Source organism: Scyliorhinus torazame, chromosome 6 (genome assembly GCF_047496885.1).
Source record: "Scyliorhinus torazame isolate Kashiwa2021f chromosome 6, sScyTor2.1, whole genome shotgun sequence".
In the NCBI taxonomy this organism is placed as follows: Eukaryota; Metazoa; Chordata; class Chondrichthyes; order Carcharhiniformes; family Scyliorhinidae; genus Scyliorhinus; species Scyliorhinus torazame.
The window spans coordinates 212,889,733-212,907,219 of record NC_092712.1 but is presented as its reverse complement, the minus strand read 5'-3'; the positions used below and the strand labels follow the sequence as shown (position 1 = coordinate 212,907,219).

Below are 17,487 nucleotides of genomic sequence, written 5' to 3'. Positions count from 1 at the left end.
GGAAGTCCCAGGCGGTTGCTTATGTTGAGACACATCCTTGAGCCAATTCTTGATGTGTAAGATATCTGAAACTATTATTAGGATGCTACAAACAAATTGAGATCTTAATAATCCTTTCCGACTTACAAATGTTATTTCCTAATGACGAAATTTAGGAGAGAAGGAAGATGCAAATCTTGGAATGAGAAATGGAATTTCTTTGGTGTTTGACTGTTGAAAAAATTACTGGCACTAATGTATCTGCTAATATGTTTGGGTACCTGCACAATTATTGGCTAAATATTCCCATTTGTCTTTGTAGAAGCACATGTTAATGTTGCTCTGTAGTGTAATAATTTGATATTAATGTTTTTTGTGCAGGATGGCAGCCACGCTGGTTTGTTCTTGCTGGTGGAATTTTGTCTTATTATGATTCACAGGAGGACACGTGGAAGGGCTGCAAAGGCAGCATTAAGATGGCTGTCTGTGAAATACAAGGTAAGGTATGAGGTGGATCAAAACATCTCTGACCTTTTAACTTTCACCTTTAACTTTCATTTCCTCAGTGCTGATTTGAAATAATCGGAAAATCTATGTAGATATTAAATGACATTTTATTAAATGTTAAAATAAAATAAACAAGTGTTGTTAAATTGGGTTTGTGCCCATCGGTAAAGAAAAGACAATTCTTTTAACTAAAAATTAATGCATTAAACCCACTCGCAGTTAGTGGTGTGAAGAGCTTTCAACACGACTTTAAAATGTAACCTATATCTTTAGTAACTCAGGGCAGAATTTATTGGTTGTGGCAGTTGGCTCATCCACCAGCTGGAGAGGCAATAGCACCTCCACCGCTGTCATTTCCAGGAGCGCCGTCGAGATTAAATTCCAATCAGGCAATCTGCTGGCTGCCATCGAGATTCCCAGCTCCTGCAGGGGGGATTTCCCTTCATGGATTTCTCCTGCAGAATGGATGTCCTGCCCAAGTGATACCAGCCAAACTGTGGCACCAGGAGCGGTGGGCACTGCTGGAACTTCAGTAGGTCCAAGGAAGAGGATTGCCACTGGTTTCTGGAATGAAGGGAAATGAGGTGTGATCAGTAGGGACATTCCAGCAAGGGTTGGGGTCTCGAAAGGGCAGGAGTTAGGTTCCTGTGGGTCCCCCCTCTCCTTACCAGGCCACAGGCATGCACGCTAGGCTTTACCCGGCGGTTTGCCCAGTGATATTGAATATTAGAAGCAGACCATTTTGCCTCAATTAGCTCCTGGACAGGGGAACAATTCCCGATCCATCCCACCTCAGAGTTAACTTGGGGGCGGTGTGTGTGGTGACAGGGTGTTAGGAAGGCAACAGGCTCTCCAGCATAAACTTTCCTGCCCCATTATGCAGCACTCCTGAGGGAACATTAAATTCAACACACTGTACTCCTTCAGTAATTAAATCTTCTGTTTCGGACTCAAAAACCTGCATGCATTTTACTTCCCCTGAAAAATGCTCTGGAATAATTTATAATCAGGAACACATCTTAATTATCTGCTGTTAAACCTTACTTAAAGCTATGTGCAGTTTCTATATCTCGTTGAACAGTGCACCTCTGGTTTTGGTAGTTCTGAATACGAGTTGTATGTGGAAAGAACATTGAGCTGTCAAAATTAATATTTGAGCTGAATTCTAGTGATACTGGCTTCACTTGATGGTAATGCGGAGAAATTATAAATTGAAGTTACCACATTTAAGCCTAAATGCAATTTTGGATTAAATTTGTGTAGGTAGCAATGAATTGTGCAGAATGAAGGGTCTGTAACTTTGGTCAAGGAAGCTATTTTGAAATGGGCGTTAGATGCATTTACATATCCATAGACTGGATTCCAATTAAAATTATGGTGGAAAGATGTTTATATTCATTATATTGGCTCTAAATTTTCTTCACACAAACGTCCAGGGACTTTTCAGAATGGGAGGTATGTTATTGTATCAGCAGAATGATCAGTCTCAGAAAGAAAGGTTACCATTTTAGATGTAACCTTAACTTCATTTTGGAAATACCCGGTCCAGCACGAGACATCTAAAAAAAAAGCTGATTACACAGAATGATTTGCCTTTCTATTTCTGTTGTTCCATCAGCTGTGTGGTTTGTTATGTTTGTTTTTTTTTGTAAATGCTCCGTCCATGTTGAACAATTTAAGCAACAGTCTTATTTAATTTCCTTTATTATGTTTGGTGCTCCATTCCACGATGCATTTTCTGTGAGCTTCTGCAGCAAATGTGGACAAGTTTGCAATGTATCCAAGTGACTTGTCCTTATCAGATCAAGCGATGGAAATCATAACCTGTTTCAATAAAAAGCTTGTTTTGGTTTGTTACTATGTTGCTAATCGGATCTCTGCCTATGATGCACATTTTTCTGTTTGGGTGAGATATGGACAGGAAGCCCTAGTCAAAAACTAAATTACATTTTGTATGGGAACACCACAACCTGCAAGTTTCCCTCCTTATCATGTACCATCCTGACTGGGAAATAAATCACTGCTCCTCCATCAGTGCTAGGTCAAAAACCTGGAACCCACTTCCATACAGCATTGTGGATGTATCTGCATCACTATTAGTGACTTTTATGATTCTTTGTTTCCAGATTCCTCTGTTCCTATAACCAATTTAAACACTTGTTATCCAAGCTGCATGAAATGAAATGAAAATCGCTTATTGTCACAAGTAGGCTTCAATGAAGTTACTGTGAAAAGCCCCTAGTCGCCACATTCCAGCGCCTGTTCGGGGAGGCTGGTACGGGAATTGAACCGTGCTGCTGGCCTGCCTTGCTCTGCTTTCAAAGCCAGCGATTTAGCCCAGTGAGCTAAACCAGCCCCTGTGACTTTCTTATTCTTCCTACTAAAATTTGCCACTTAGTAAACATCTATATTGAAATTAATTTGCCAGTTGTCGACCCATTCATTTACAGAATTGTTAAATTGTATTTTTGTTTCCCAAGTCCAAATTATCAAATGTAATTTATTTGTGAACAACAGCGATCCCAGCACCAATTCCTGTGGAACACCATCTCCCACCTTAGCCCGTCGGAGTGGTTGCACTTAATTCCTACTGTCTTAAAGCCAGCTTGCTACCGACCCAGTCTGTTACCTGTCCCCTGACTCTGCATGCTCTATGATCTTACCATTCAGTAAATTTATCAAAGGCCTTTTGCAAATCCAAATATGTTACATCTTGAGGCTAACATTTAAATAGTTCAAAGTTGGCACCAGGCTGCCCCATTGCCTGTATCTCGTAACTCTGACTGTTAAAAACAGCTGTCGTTCCTACAGCCAGGGAATCATTATTTAACATAAAGCATTTTGAAGCAACAATTCAGAAACCTTGAAGACACCCTGCAATATAGTTGGACAAGAGTTTACTGCATGCTATAACAATTTTGCTGTACTTGGAGGAAGAGAAAAATCAACTGCTACAACAAAACTAACTGAAGGGACCAGAAAAACCTGTTTTTCTGGCTGTCATAGACCTAAAATAAGAAAACCACTCAATAGTTCAATTTTCATTTCCACGGTTTTGCCATGCTGGGATGAAATATCTGACTGTCTCCATAATTTTAGTTAGGTATGGGATAGTTTCTCTATCTGTTGGTACATTATCTAGCACATTAACAAAAATGCTCAGACACCAATGAAAACAAATGCTATTTGAAGGGTGCATGTTCCTTTAATCCAAGTGCCTAGTTTTAATAATTAACTTCATCTGGTGCTCCTTGTGGCAGAAGTAAGTGAAGTGACTGACTTCTGTGTGTTTGCAAAACCTAGTGAGAATAAGTTGAAGCTTTTTTTCCAGTTTTATTTTGTCGGGCTTTGGGAAATGCTGGCATGGCTGCATTTATTTCCCAGCCTTTGTTGTCATGAAAAGGTGGTGGATTTTCTTAAGTTGGTGCAGTCAGATATGACCAAACAAATTAGGAGCAGTGTTAGATCATTCAGCCCTTCAAGCCTGCAGTAAGATAGTGATTGATTTTGATTGTGGCGTTGTCGTGGAAATAATATTATACAGAGGCTTTGAGCTTCATTTCAAGAATTTTATTAACACAATATCGTGGAGAGTCCTGCAATGGTTAATGACCATTCATCAGCTCTCTGAATTACAAGTAGAAAAGAGCATACCTTTATACCCCGAAATAAACAGCTTTCTGAAAAAAAAACATCTGGCATCTGGTCTGGCCATGTTTATATTAAACAACCATGCAAATGCTCTTGGTTTATTATCTCTCAACTGACAATGCCTAATAGTACGTATTTGGCATCCTTGGCTAGAACAACTCATCAGCACAATAGGATTAAATCGAAAAGCTGTTTTTAAGCAGTACTTGGTACATTACCCATCATTCTAAGATATGGCTAAAAACTATGTTAAAATATAGTCAAGAAGTCACAGCATTCATTAGCAAGTGATTTTTTATAATAGCAACTCATATTAATGTATTCTCTAAGTGGGCAACTAATATTAATAATTCCTCACAGTAATTTCCTTCGACAGGCTTCAATGCCATTATCTTGTCTACCCCAGTCCCTATGCAATGTTGCCCTTGCAGTAGTGTTAGGTAGGGAATTACAAGATATGGACTAATCGTGTGAAAGAATGTGATATTTTTTAAAAATTGAAAAAATAAATTTAAGAGTACCCAATTTATTTTTTCCAATTAAGGGGCAATTTTAGCATGGTCAATTCACCTATGCTGCACATCTTTGGGCTGTGGGGGCAAAACCCACACAAACAGGGTGAGAATGTGCAAACTCCACACGGTCAGTGAACCAGGATCGAACCTGGGACCTCAGCGCCATGAGGCAGCAGTGCTAACCACTGAGTCACGATGCAGCCCCAGAAAGAATGGTGATATACCACCATTTATTCATAATGTAATCGACTTGTATATAAAATTTATCAATGGGATTAAAAAGCTACTGATAGCATGAATACAATTTTGTATGAATTTGATTTAGCTATCTCTGTAATCTTATCCAGCCCAGCACTCTCCCAAGATATCTGCACTCCACTAATTCTGGTGTCTTGTGCATTCCTGAATTTTAGTCACTGCTCCATTGGGCATGCTTTCAGTTACCTGTCATGCAGGTGAGCATGAGCTGGAGTTGGGACCACTGTCTCCATCGGCAAGTCCAGATGGCAACATAAGTGGACTGGAGAGATGGTGGAGTAGTGGAATGATCATTGAGTTAGTAATCAGAAGGGCAGCATGGTGGCGCAGTGGGTTAGCCCTGCAGTCTCACGACGCCGAGGTCCCAGGTTCGATCCTGGCACTGTCCGTGTGGAGTTTGCACATTCTCCCCGTGTTTGCGTGGGTTTCGCCCCCACAACCCAAAGATGTGCAGGGTAGGTGGATTGGCCATGCTAAATTGTCCCTTAATTGGAAAAAAAATGAATTGGGTACTCTAAATTAAAAAAAAATATATATATTTTTTTTTTGAGTTAGAAATCAAAGGGCAACTAGGGATGGGTAATAAAATCCGGCCAAGCCAGCGACGCTCACATCCTGTAAGTGAATTTTTAAAAAAAACATGGAAAGACCGGCAGGCTAGAAGACTCACTTACGTTTACTGGAATATTGGCCCAGTTGTAATTGTGACTGTTAGACCCTCAAGTCCTCGCCCGCTCACTCCCTGCATGTCCCCTTCCATGCCCCCTCACATCTCTATGTTCACTCTCTGCCTTCTCTTCATAACCCATTATTAATAGCGACTCTTCCATTATGTTGAGAGGCAATGAGCTCAGTCTGAAAATGCTCCTGAAACTGACATGCTCTTGAAATTGACACAATAAGCAAAGAGGCTTCAAAAATCTCCTCTGGGGAGAAACAAAAACTGCTCAGCTTTCAATCTTTTAAAAATCATCGTACATGGTCATTCATAACATCAGTGACAAAAAGCTTTAATCTACTTCACACCCCTCAATCTTGTAAATAAACATACAGGAATTGAAAAATAACTCTTCAAAGAAAGATCAGGTTCTCACAATGTAATAAAGATGTTAATCAAACAAAGCTAGCACTCAACTGCAAGGGGTTCAATATTATCTAAAGAGCTGTGTTCAACAGCCATTCCTAGAGCTCAGCCAAGCATTCATAATGAGGCTATCTGACAATTATATGAACAAAAGCAGGTTGAACAAATGACATGATAGATGCTGAATAACTAATGGTTCAGCACCGCAGGCAATGTTGCAGAGCTTGCAAAATGAGTGCTAGCTTTATTGTTCCACACATTTATTACTTTTGAAGAGTCTTTTCACTGTCTCTGACAACACAGATTAAGAGATGTGACATGGACCAAAGCGTTTAGTCACTGATACAGTGCTGTGATTAATTGCCAGCTTTGAGAAGGTAAGAGGAGAACGGTATTTCAAAAGGCATGTTGAAGCCTCTGTTTTGTTTTAGTTCCTGACTCCAGACTAGGGTTCTGCCATGGTTGACGATTCCTCTGAGGTGCAATGAATGACATTGACTAGCCAAACAGGCCTGTTGTAGGGTGTTTGAAATGCTTTGCCCCACAATGGAGTCCGCAAGGGTGGGAGTGTGGCATGCGCTTTGCTACCCACATCCTTAATCTGCTCTGGTCTAAACGGGTGGAATCCCTGTCTGTCATTTTTTAAAGGCTCCCTCACTTGGCCCAATTTCATGCAAATCCGGGCTGCAAGATCCAATTTTAACTCATTGCAAATGATGGATTGTAAATTAGTTAAAAGCTTGTTTATAATTTTCAAACTGAGATGGATCAGAAATTGAAGACCTTGAAGATGGATGTTCTTTCTTTTCAAAGCAGCAGTAATAAGCAAAATAACTTGAAATATTTGGTTTGTTTTTCTTTGATATGTGTGTGGCAAATTTTGCATATTTCTTCTGCCATTTACTTGTTAATGAATATACTTTTCTCTCCACCACCCCATCCCCTTGGGGTTATTATAATCTGTTTCTTTCACTTGCAGTACATACTAGTGACAGCACAAGAATGGAGTTGATCATCCCAGGAGAGCAACACTTTTACCTGAAGGCTGTCAATGTTGCTGAGAGACAAAGGTGGCTTGTTGCCTTGGGATCATCCAAGGCTTGCCTGACAGACAGTAGGACAAAGAAGGAGAAAGGTAGTTTCTTTTCCCCCTTCTTAGGACCAAACTACTTTTTTTGTATCTCTTTCTTAAGTGTAATTTGCACCAAAACAATTTGAAAGGATGCTTTGTGAAGAAATGGTATAGTGGTATAATTTCTATTTCTGCTCCTGTCCCAGAACGACTGGAGGGAATTGTTGAACAAAACACTTCACCATGAAGACAAGAGTAGAAAAAAAGTAGGCTGCTGAGCACAAAAAAATAAAGGAATTGGTAAAGGCCTGCACAGAGGTCTGTGCTCTTGGCTGGAGATTTGCGGAGTGTTAGTGTGGGAATTGGGGTGGAAATTGAGAGATTTGTACACTTGTATGCTTGCGATTGGAAACTTTAGTTTTACATAATAAAATCTAATTTAGTCAATGACCTTTTTTTTTTAACAATAAATAATATATTAACTAGACGGCAACTGCCAGCAACAAAAATAAAAACTAGCCAATATCCAAAATAATAAAGTCACAAAAACCAATATAAATAACTCATATATACAAACACCTGTACAAAACCCCTGAGGGCCCGGATGCGCCCTTCCCTCCCCCTCCCCCCTGCGTTGCTGCTGCTACCTTTCCCATTTCCCTTATCGTTCTGTGAGATAGTCGAGGTACGGTTGCCACCGCCTGGTGAACCCTTGAGCCGAACCTCTTAGTGCGTATTTTATCCGCTCCAATTTCATGAACCCCGCCATGTCGTTTATCCAGGCCTCCACGCCCGGGGGTTTAGCTTCTTTCCACATAAGTAATATCCTTCGCCGGGCTACTAGGGACGCAAAGGCTAAAACATCAGCCTCTCTCGCCTCCTGCACTCCCGGCTCGTCCGCAACCCCAAATATCGCCAACCCCCAGCCTGGCTCGACCCGGACCCCCACCACCCTTGAAAGCACATTCGCCACCCCCACCCAGAACCCATGCAGTACCGGGCATGACCAAAACATGTGGGTGTGGTTCGCTGGGCTTCCCGCGCATCTCCCGCACCTATCCTCCACTCCAAAAAATCTACTTAACCTTGCTCCAGTCATGTGCGCCCTATGTAGAACCTTGAATTGTATCAGGCTGAGCCTGGCGCATGAGGACGAAGAGTTTACCCTACTTAAGGCATCGGCCCACCGCCCCTCCTCAATCTCTTCCCCTAGCTCCTCTTCCCATTTCCCCTTCAGCTCCTCCACCATCGTCTCCCCCTCGTGTCTCATTTCTCTATATATATCTGACACCCTACCATCCCCCACCCATGCCCCCGAAATCACTCTGTTCTGAATCTCTTGCGCCGGGAGCCGCGGAAATTCCCTCACCTGTTGCCTCGCAAAAGCCCTCAGTTGCATATATCGAAATGCATTCCCCGGTGGCAACCCATATTTTTCTGTCAGTGCTCCCAGACTCGCAAACGTCCCGCCTAGGAACAAATCCTTCAATTTCACAATCCCTGCTCTCTGCCAAGCTTTAAAACCCCCATCTATCTTCCTCGGGACGAACCTGTGGTTGTTCCTTATCGGGGACCTCACCGAGGCACCCGTCACTCCCTTATGCCGTCTCCGCTGCCCCCAAATTTTCAGCGTTGCCACCACCACTGGACTTGTGGTGTATTTCTTCGGGGAGAACGGTAGAGGCGCCGTCGCTAATGCTTTTAGGCTGGTTTCCCAAACAGGACGCCATCTCTAGTCTTTTCCATGCCGCTCCCTCCCCTTCCCCCATCCACTTGCATACATTGATATGTTGGCGGCCCAATAATAGTCACTTCAACTCGGCAGTGCCAGTCCCCCCCCCCCCCCTATCCCTACTACGCTGCAGGAACCCCCTCTTCACTCTTGGGGTCTTCCCAGCCCATACAAAACTCATAATGCTCTTATCCACTTTCTTGAAAAAGGCATTTGTAATCATCACAGGGAGGCACTGGAACACAAAAAGAAACCGCGGAAGGACCACCGTTTTAACCGCCTGCACCCTACCCGCCAGTGACAGGGGCACAATGTCCCATCTCCTAAAGTCCTCTTCCATCTGCTCCACCAATCTTACTAAATTTAGCTTATGCAAGGTTCCCCAGTTCCTGGCCATCTGGATCCCTAGGTACCGAAAATCCCTTGTTACTCTCCTCAACGGCAAATCATCTATTCCCCTGCCCTGTTCCCCAGGGTGCACCACAAACAGCTCACTCTTCCCCATATTCAATTTATACCCTGAAAATTCCCCAAACTCCGAGTGTCTGCATTATCTCGGGCATCCCCTCCACTGGGTCCGCGACATACAACAGCAAATCATCCGCGTATAGTGATACCCGGTGCTCTTCTCCTCCCCTAAGTACTCCCCTCCACTTCCTAGAGCCCCTCAGCGCTATGGCCAGTGGCTCAATTGCCAACGCAAACAGTAACGGGGACAGAGGACATCCCTGTCTTGTCCCTCTGTATAGACGGAAGTGGTCAGATCTCTGCCTATTTGTTGTCACACTTGCCACCGGGGCCTTGTATATAAGCTGAACCCATCCAGTAAACCCCTCTCCAAATCCAAATCTCAACACTTCCCACAGGTAATCCCGTTCCACTCTATCAAATGCTTTCTCTGCATCCATTGCCACCACTATCTCTGCCTCTCCCTCCGGCGGGGGCATCATCATCACACCCAGCAGCCTCCGTATGTTAGTGTTCAATTGTCTCCCCTTAACAAACCCCGTTTGATCCTCGTGAACCACCCCCGGGACACAATCCTCCATCCTCGTCGCCATCACCTTGGCCAAAAGCTTGGCATCTACATTCAGGAGTGAAATAGGCCTGTAAGACCCGCACTGCAGCGGGTCTTTGTCCCTTTTCAAGAGCAACGATATCGTCGCCTCCGACATCGTCGGGGGCAACGTTCCCCTTTCCCTGGCCTCATTAAAGGTTCTCATCAGAAGCGGGGCCAGCAGGTCCACGTATTTCCTATAAAATTCCACCGGGAACCCATCCGGTCCCGGGGCCTTCCCTGCCTGCATGCTGCCAATCCCTTTTACCACCTCCTCCACCTCAATCTGTGCTCCCAGTCCTGTCCTCTCCTGCTCCTCGACCTTTGGAAATTCCAACTGGTCTAGGAAGTGCATCATTCCCTCCTTCCCTTCCGGGGGCTGAGCCTTATACAGCCTCTCATAAAATGCCTTAAACGCTCCGTTCACCCTCTCTGCTCCCCGTTCCATCTCACCCTCCTCGTCCCTAACCCCTCCAATCTCCCTCGCCGCCCCCCTCTTCCTCAGTTGTTGGGCCAGTAACCGGCTCGCCTTCTCCCCGTACTCATACTGCACTCCCTGTGCCTTCCTCCATTGTGACTCCGCCTTGCCCGTGGTCAACAAATCAAATTCCGTGTGCAACCTTCGTCTTTCCCTGTATAGCCCTTCATCCGGAGCCACTGGATACTGCCTATCCACCCTCAAAATTTCTCTCAACAATCTCTCCCTCTCTTTGCTCTCTTGTTTCCCCTTATGGAAATCAGTTCCCCTCTGACCACCGCCTTCAGTGCTTCCCAGACCACTCCCACCTGAACCTCTCCGTCGTTATTAATCTCCAGATACATTTCGATACATCTCCTTACCCTTACACACACACCGTCGTCCGCCAACAATCCCATATCTAATCTCCACAGTGGGTGCTGTTCCTTTTCCTCTCCTACTTCCAGATCAACCCAATGTGGGGCATGGTCCGAAATGGCTATAGCCGAGTACTCCGTCCTGGCCACCTTCGGGATCAGCGCCCTTCCCAGGACAAAGAAGTCTATCCGAGAATACACCTTGTGGACATGGGAGAAGAAGGAGAACTCTTTACTCCTAGGCCTAGTAAATCTCCAGGGATCCACTCCTCCCATCTGCTCCATGAAGTCCTTAAGCACCTTGGCCGCTGCCGGCCTCCTCCCGGTCCTAGACCTGGACCGGTCCAGCCCTGCATCCAGCACCGTGTTGAAGTCTCCCCCCATTACCAACTTTCCCACCTCCAGGTCCGGAATACGCCCCAGCATACGCTTCATGAAGTTGGCATCATCCCAGTTCGGGGCATATACTTTCACCAGAACCACCGCCTCACCTTGCAATCTGCCACTCACCATCACGTATCTACCCCCACTGTCCGCCACTATGGTCCTCACCTCAAACAATACCCGTTTCCCCACTAATATTGCCACCCCTCTATTTTTCGCATCCAAGCCCGAGTGAAATACCTATCCCACCCATCCTTTTCGTAATCTGACCTGATCCGCCAGTTTCAGATGCGTCTCCTGCAGCATGACCACATCTGCCTTTAATTTCTTTAGGTGCGCAAGTACCCTTGCCCTCTTAATCGGCCCATTCAGCCCCCTCACGTTCCACGTGATCAACCGGGTTGGGGGGCTCTTTTACCCCCCCCCCCGCTCGTCGACTAGCCATCCCCTTTTTTAGACCAGCTCCTCACCTGGTTCCCACGCACCCACTTGTCCCCCCAACGGTGTCCTCCCGTCCCGACCATCCCCTCCCGTAGCAGCTCCCCCTTCCCCTTAACAGCAGCAACCCAGTTAGCCCCCACCCCCCCGCCGCTAGATCCCCCTCTAGCGTGATTGCTCCCCCCATGTTGCTTCCAGAAGTCAGCAAAATCTGGCTGACCTCGGCTTCCCCTGTTTATCCTCAGCCTCCCATTGTGTAAGGCCCCCTCCTTCCTGCGCCCCCTTTTCCCGCCATAATTACCATAGCGCGGGAGTAAAGCCCGTGCTTCCCACTCGGCCCCGCCCCTAATGGCGCAGCTCCCTCTCTCCTTCCCCCTCTCCTTCCCCACCGGCACCCACAGTTCACCATACCCCCCCACCCATCGAGGGGAAAGAGAAAATTTCCCCCTCCCCCCTTCCGATTCCCAGTCCCATGCAATCACACCACTGCTTTATTACAAAAGCTCTTTCTCTCTCCAGTCTAGTCCAGCTTCTCCTCTTCAATGAATGTCCACGCCTCTTCTGCCGTCTCAAAGTCGTGGTGTTTCCCTTGATGTGTAACCCACAGTCTCGCCGGCTGCAGCATACCAAATTTAACTTTCTTTCTATGGAGCACCGCCTTGGCCTGATTGAAACTCGCCCTCCCTCTCGCCACCTCCGCACTCCAATCCTGGTACACACGGATCACCGCGTTCTCCCACCTGCAGCTCCGTGTCTTTTTCGCCCATCTCAGGACCATCTCCCTGTCTTTATAGCGGTGAAACCTCACCACTATAGCTCGAGGTATTTCTCCCGCCTTCGGTCTTCTCGCAGGGACTCGATATGCTCCCTCCACTTCCAAGGGGCCCGTCGGGGCCTCCGGTCCCATTAAGGAATGAAGCATCGTGCTCACATATGCCCCGACGTCCGCTCCCTCTGCACCTTCGGGAAGACCCAAAACTCTTAGGTTCTTCCTCCTCGAGCTATTTTCCAGGGCTTCCAGCCTCTCCATACACCTCTTATGCAGTGCCTCGTGTGTCTCTGTCTTCACCACCAGGCCCTGTATTTCGTCCGCATTTTCGGCAGCCTTTGCCTTCACGCCACAAAGCTCCAATTCTTGGGTCTTCTGCGCCTCCTTTAGCCCCTCAATCGCCTGCCGCAACGGGGCCAGCACCTCCTTCTTTAGCTCCTCAACACATCTCCGAAGGAACTCTTGCTGTTCCGGGCCCCATACCAAACGGCCTCCCTCTGCCGCCATCTTGCTTCGTGCTTCCCTTCCTTGCCGCTGCTCCAGAAGATCCTCTGCAATCCGGCCACTATTATCTCCTTTCTCCATGTACATCCGGTGGGATTCCCTTCTGTTTCACAGCACAATGGGTTTAGCCGTCAAAAGTTGCCGTTGGGGCTCCCAATAAGAGCCCAAAAGTCCGTTCAAACGGGAGGTACCGAAACGTGTGACCTAGCTGGTCTGAGGATGTTGATTAATTTCTCTGGAAAGCTGGCCTTTGACTGGGTTTTTCATAGCATTTCCCAATTGACTCGTCAATGCCTTGGTCAGATCAAGTAAGGCCATGTAGAGTGGTTGATGTTGCTCTTCCCATCAATTCTGCAAGAGTTCAGGTTCAGTATAATGACGACTTCACCTTAGCATTGTGGCCTTTTGATGGTAAATGCACCTTTGCAAGATTCACTTATCTATTTGAATTTACATTTAAATTATTTCTCTTGCAAAAATTATAATGGTATATAGGGCTACACAAACTAGTTAGTTTATAGAAAGTTTACGGGAAAGCAACTAATTTACATTTTCTCTTTTTTGTTAAAGAAATAAATGAAAACACAGAATCCCTGAAAAAGAAGGTCTCCGAGCTGAGATTGTATTGTGATCTTCTCCTCCAGCAAGTGAATAATCTAAAAGAGAATGCCCAATCTAATCCAACTGATATGGAGGTATATATTCATTATGTACCGTTGTATTGTATCTATTGCTCAATCATTGCTGCTAATGTTCTGATCTAAGTTGTACATTGAAGGCCAATTAATTTTCTGGGCAATTATCCACGTTCGTAAAATGGGATGTTCTATAAATCAATGGAAAGAAAACATAGCAGATGAATTTGATTAAATACAATTAAAAAAACAAGGCTACCAACCATTCTGGCCATCCGAGAAAGATGCTCATTTAAATTCTATTAATGGTGTGGACATGCTGACACGGCCAGCATTTATTTCCCATCCCTAATTTCTCTTGTGCCGAGTGGCTTGCCACACCATTTCAGAGGGCAGTTAGGAATTACCACATTTCTGAGTCTTCCGGTGGTGGCCATGGATGAGTGGTCGCACATTTGGTGGCTCCCACTCAAGGTGGATTTTGTTGGTCTTTCCCCATCCATTTGGGGGGGCGGGGTTTGAGTGCCAAAGGTGTGAGTACCCAGAGAAGATAATATTCCTCTGGTGAGATCAGTGCATGGATCAGAGGGCAAGAAGTGTCACGAGAAAGAGCGAGCAGCTGGAGCAGGACAGTTTTTGTGGTGCGCCACAAGATGGCGGAAGACAAGGGAGCAGGGCTGCCCACTCAGTGGTCAATGGAACAGCTGGTAGAGCTTTTGAATGGACAGTTCCAGCAACAGAGGTAGGAGGCATCGGAAGACCTGGCTAAGATGGTGGAGGCGCTCAGCTGTGATTTGAGAGAGTGGGGCAGAGATTGGAGGCTCAGGACCTGGTGATTCAGAAGGTGGAGGATGCGGTGGAGCAGATGGCCTCGTTGGAGACGGAGTTGGGGTTGGTGTTGGAGAGCAGAGGCTGAGAGAGAAATTAGAGGATCTGGAGAACTGCTCCAGGAGACAGAACTTGAGGATCGTCTGGATGCCTGAGGGCATCGAGGGAGCGGAGGCCACCTCGTATGTGGTGAGGATGCCAGAGAAGTTGATGGGGGAAGGGGACCGGCCACTCGAGGTGGATCAGGCGCACAGGGCACTGAGGAGGAGGCCGCAGGTAGGTGAGCCGCTGAGGGTGATATAGTGCTGCGGCTGCATCGATGCTTGGGCAAAGAAATTAACTTGAAATGGGCAAGGCCAGGAAGTGCACCTGGGAAGGGATTGAGCTGCGGGTCTACCAGACCTGGGTGCGGAGTTGGTGAAGAGGAGAGCCGGGTTCAACCGGATAAAGGCTGCCCTCTTTAAGAAGGGAGTGAGGTTTGGGGTTTTGTACCCTTCCCGCTTGTGGGTGATGCATCAGAAATAGGACATTTATTTTGACTCACCAGAGGAGGCAATGGACTTTGAGGGACCATGGACTGAGAAGAGTGTGAGTACACTGAACTTTGGTGACGAATGTATGGGTTGGTTTTGATGGGGGGAGTGGTGATGGTGAGCTTACCTTTTATTCTTTCTTAGTTGGTGGTTGGAGGGGAGAGGGGAAGTCCAAGGCCTTGTTGGGTGGGGGGGTGGGGGGGGGGGCGCGCACCATGCCAGCTGGACGGGCTACTTAACAAAAGTGAAGTGGGGGTTCATCAGGAGGATGGAGGGTGGTGGATATGGGGTTGGTTCTTTGTTTGGGGGAGGGGATGGGGAGGGTTGCTGACATGGACCCAGTTGGTGTGGCGCAGTTGGGAAGGGAGAGTGATGGCGGCGGACATCCGAGGGAGGACCTGGAGGGGTGTGTGCTGGGGGCTGGTTCATAGAGGGGTACAACTGATGGGAAGTGGGGGGGGGGATTAACAAGAGGGTGGCATTTGAGATGGGGGACATTGTGACCGATCTGGGGGGTCGATACGTGGTGGTCAGTGGGAAACTGGTGGGATTCCGATTGCCTTGGTAAACTTTATGCCCTGAATTGGGATGATGTGGATTTTGAGGCAGATGTTGGGGAAAAGTCCAGACCTGGACACGAACCAGTTGATTATGGGGGGTGACTAAACCTGGGTCTGTTGAATCCGAAGCCGTCGAGGGTGTCGACAGTGGCTAGGGAGCTGAGGGGGTTCATGGAAACCCAGTCGAGGGCGAAGGAATATTCCTACTTATCCCATGTACACTGGGTGTATTCCCAGAAGAGATTTTTTCGTGATGGACAAGGCGCTGCTGGTGGGGGTAGCTGACTTGGAGATTGTGGCCACTTGCTGCTTTGGGTAAAGTTGCTGGTGGTTCAGGGGGAGGCTCAACGGCCGGAGTGGAGGTTAGATGTGGGGCTGTTGGCGGATGAGGGGCTTTGTGAGCGGGGGAGGGCTGCTCTTTGGGGCGATGTGGAGTTGAACGACACGGGGGAGGTCACCCTAGGCACTTTGTGGGAAGCACTCAAGGCTGTAGTGAGAGGGGAGTTTATTTTGGTTTGGGCACACGGAGAGACTGGTCGATGAGATCTTGAGGGTGGACAAGAGGTACTCCGTGGTGCCGGAGGAGGGGTTGCTGAAGGAGAAACTAGAGGCTCCAGATGGAGTTTGGGTTAGTGTCTTCGGGGAAGGTGGGGGGGGCAGTTGTGGAGGGCCAGAGGGGCAGTTTGACTACCGGGAGAAGGCAAGTAGAATGCTGGCCCAGCAGTTGAGGAACAGGCAACGACAAGGGAGATTGGTAGAGTGAGGAATGAGAGGGGTTAAGGTAGTGATGACCTGGAGTGGGTGAATGGTGCATTTGAGGTCTTTTATAGGAGAGATTATGAGCCAGAGCCCCCAATGGGGGAAGAACGGATGCAGTGGTTCCTGGATGGGTTAGAACATCCCAAGGGGTTCCAGGATGAGTTTCCCAAGGTGGAGGAGTGGTGGGTTCAGGGCCTGGGGGCCCTGGTTGGGCTGAGGGAGGTGATGGGTGGTATTGGGGTGGGGATGCAGGCAGGGAAGGTCCCCGGTCCGGACGAGTTCCCAGTAGAGTTTTATATAAAGTTTACTGAGCTGCGGCCACTGCTGGTCAGGATGTATGATGAGTCGAGGGGGAGGGAGGAACTCCTCCCTACTTTTCCAGAGGTTTCCATCTCCCTGATTTTTAAAGAAGGACAAGGACCCAGAGCAGTGTGCGTGTGATACCACCTGATATTGTTATTGAATGTCGATGCCAAGCATCGTGGATTGAGGACTGCATGCCGGAAGTGATTGGGGAGGATCAGACTGGTTTTGTGAAGGGAAGGCAGCTGTCACAGAATGCACAGAGGCTACTTAATATGATTATGGGGCAGGAGGTTGAGGTAGTGATGGCAATGGATGTGGAGAAGGCTATAAATCGGGTGGAGTGGGCGTATTTGTTGGAGGTGCTGAGGTGGTTCTGGTGCGTGCAAGGATTTGTGGGTTGGGTCCAGCTGCTGTATAACGTGCCAGTGGCGAGTGTGCGGATGGACTGAATGAGTTTGGGGTACTTTGTGCTTTACTGCGGGGTGAGGCAGGGGTGTCCGCTCTCCCCGATGCTGTTCGCCTTGGTGATAGAGCCATTGGCAATGGCGCCTGGGGCGTCAAGGGATTGGAGGGGCTTGCCGAACATAGAGTTTTGCTGTATGCGGATGATTTATTGTATATTTCGGACCTGATGGGCAGCCACGGGGGGAGGGTTATGGAGATTCTGGGGGAATTTGGCCGAATGTAAATTGAACATGGGAAAGAGTGGGGCGTTCCCGATCAACGCCAGACGGCAGGAAAGGAGGTTAGCGAAGTTGCTCTTTAGGGTGCCTAGGTATTCAAGTGACACGGAGCTGGGCCCAGCTGCATACGTTGAACTTAGCTCGATTGGTGGAGGGGATGAAGGAGAATTTTAAGAGGTGGGATGTCTTGCTGGCTGGGTGGACGCAGACAGTACAAACGATGGTGTTGCCCAGCTTTCTGTTTGTGTTTCAGAAACTCTCTATCTTTGTCCTTAAGTCTTTATTTTAGGAACGTCAATGGACTGATCTCAAGGTTTTGTAGATGGGGAATGTTTTGAAACGTGTTGGGGGTTGCTGTAGTTGCTGAATTTGATAAATTATTGGGCGGCAAATATTGCC

General features: G+C 47.2%; 1 protein-coding gene across 6 annotated transcripts in view; it reads left to right on the top strand.

Moving 5' to 3' along the window:
• plekha8 (pleckstrin homology domain containing, family A (phosphoinositide binding specific) member 8) overlaps nucleotides 1–17,487 on the top strand; it is a 79,189-nt gene that overhangs the window by 9,353 nt on the left and 52,349 nt on the right. For 5 of the 6 annotated variants that reach the window (XM_072509370.1, XM_072509369.1, XM_072509373.1 and 2 more), the window contains exons 2-4: nucleotides 361–477; nucleotides 6,974–7,129; nucleotides 13,355–13,479. In XM_072509370.1, coding sequence (XP_072365471.1) covers nucleotides 361–477; nucleotides 6,974–7,129; nucleotides 13,355–13,479 — 398 coding nt within the window. The remainder of the gene's footprint in view (nucleotides 1–360; nucleotides 478–6,973; nucleotides 7,130–13,354; nucleotides 13,480–17,487) is intronic. The other variant, XM_072509371.1, reaches the window with a different exon arrangement.